General features: G+C 50.2%; 1 protein-coding gene across 1 annotated transcript in view; it reads left to right on the top strand.

Moving 5' to 3' along the window:
* The window catches only part of PPTG_22329 (hypothetical protein), a gene marked incomplete at both ends in the record, with an annotated part of 4,219 nt that extends 2,285 nt beyond the window's left edge, over positions 1-1,934 (top strand). Inside the window, 2 exons of the mRNA XM_008903369.1 lie at positions 328-1,877; positions 1,931-1,934. Coding sequence (XP_008901617.1) covers positions 328-1,877; positions 1,931-1,934 — 1,554 coding nt within the window. The remainder of the gene's footprint in view (positions 1-327; positions 1,878-1,930) is intronic.
* Positions 1,935-1,958: the final 24 nt, after the last annotated feature.

Here is a 1,958-nt window from a genome sequence, read left to right as displayed (position 1 = left end):
CGTGCAGCAAATTCAAGCGCGAGAATATGTCTCGGCATTGGAGATCTGTCGTCGCCATCGACTAGACCTGAATGTTCTCGTGGATTTCAACCCTCAGGCATTTATCAAGAGTTTTCCGCAGTTCCTGGTTCGTCGTTTTCTCTCGACAAGACCAGCTGCAGTTACCAGTGACAGACTTTGTTCATCACCAATTTGCATCCTGTGGACGTCTGGGCTACAAAATATGGTCCGCTACTTGAACCTTTTAACGTGGTGGCATCAACTGATGACACCCGAGACAATGGTACCGATTCTTCTGACCTAGAGAAAGTTAACACGGTGTGTCAGGAATTTATGGGAGCAATCCAAGAGATTGAGAATGATGGAGAAGAAGCAGAGGCTGCTTTGCTGCTGCCTTTCGTTACAAGCGCAGTGAAGCAGTCGCCTCCACGGTTTGACAAAGCTCTTGGAAAAGTTCAGAAGCTACTGCACCGATCCGAATGTGATAACGAGACTTCTTCAGCTCAGAATCGTGCGGCGGCAACGCGTGCTATCAAGCACCTCATTGTGCTGACAGACGTGGACAGTTTGTACTCGGAGGCGTTGGGCTTGTATGATCTGGACCTGGTACGAACCGTGGCTACTCATTCTCAACGGGATCCGAAGGAATACGTTCCATTCCTCGACCGTGTGGCACGTCTTGAGAACGAAAACTGGCGAAAGTACACGATTGATGTCCATCTTGAGCGACTCGCACGAGCGCTGACTCACGTTGCTGCACTGATTAACGAGACCAGTGCTGAGAACCAAGAGGAAAAAGTCAAGCTGCATGGTATTACTCTTGACTTGATAAAGCAAGGAGAACTGTATGACCAGGCCTTGGAACTATTCCCCCACACCCCAGTGAAGCAGAGTGACCGTGCGTTCCGTCAACAAATACTGAGACTAAAGGGCGAGTTCCTCGACGCGGAGAAGAAGTACGAGGCTGCGGCTTTCGTCTATTTGGCGGCTTCAGAGAAGGAAAAAGCTCGACGTTCATTCATCGCTGCTCGCAAGTGGCAGATGGCGTTGGCATTAAGCGCTCGCGATCAGACCCCCGACAAACTCCGCAATGAAGCGTATGCCCTTGCACAAGAACTTCTGAACAATCAGCAACAAGACGGAGCTGTTGACGATGTTCTTGCAGTGTCAAGAATCTACGTCGAATACTGCAATGACATTGACGAAGCAGTGGCGCTGCTAGTCACGCATCAACAATGGGCAGAGGCGTTGCGTATAGCTTATCTACATCAGCGTGACGACCTAGTAGAGAGCGATATAGAACCTGGTGTGTTGCAGTGCTGCGACGATGTCCAGGAGGAGTTGGAACGCAAGGAAAAACAGTATTTCAAGTACTGGAAGCGTCTGACTACAATTTGCGAACAAAAGAGGCTCTTCAAGCTGCATGGTATCGACGGTAGTCGATGGGATCACGGCGACGGTGATACTGATGCTGGAAGCATTCGTTCTGGCGCTTCGAGCGCTGCTGACAGCGCTCTATCGTATGCTTCGGTCAGTTCAGTGGGCAGTCACAACAGTGCCGCTAGTATCGGTAACTTCTCGATGCAGTCACTGTCAATGGCGACAGCTAGCCACTTTTACGCTACCCAAGCGCTGAGTACTGGCAAGAAACCCAAAACAAAAGCAAAGCATGGAGGCATCCCTTCTCGTCGAGAGAGGCGAAAGAGGATGAAGGAAGGTAGCGCCGAAGAGGAAGCGTATGTTGAACAACAGCTTTCGGAACTGCGACCGAATGCAGCGTTAGCACGAGAGATTGGGGGTCTGCTCGAAATGCTGATCTTCTTTGGCCACGTACAACAAGCTCAGAAGTTGCAGACACAACTGGCAAGTTTCGAAAAGTGCGTTGCTGGCAAGAAGATGCCGGCATCTTCTGATAGCACATTAACAAGAGGTGAAGCTCATGATTGCGATCCATATCC

Source organism: Phytophthora parasitica, assembly GCF_000247585.1.
Source record: "Phytophthora parasitica INRA-310 unplaced genomic scaffold supercont2.15, whole genome shotgun sequence".
Taxonomy (NCBI): Eukaryota; Oomycota; class Peronosporomycetes; order Peronosporales; family Peronosporaceae; genus Phytophthora; species Phytophthora nicotianae.
The sequence above is the reverse complement of the archived record's forward strand: the minus strand, read 5'-3'. Positions and strand labels throughout refer to the sequence as shown.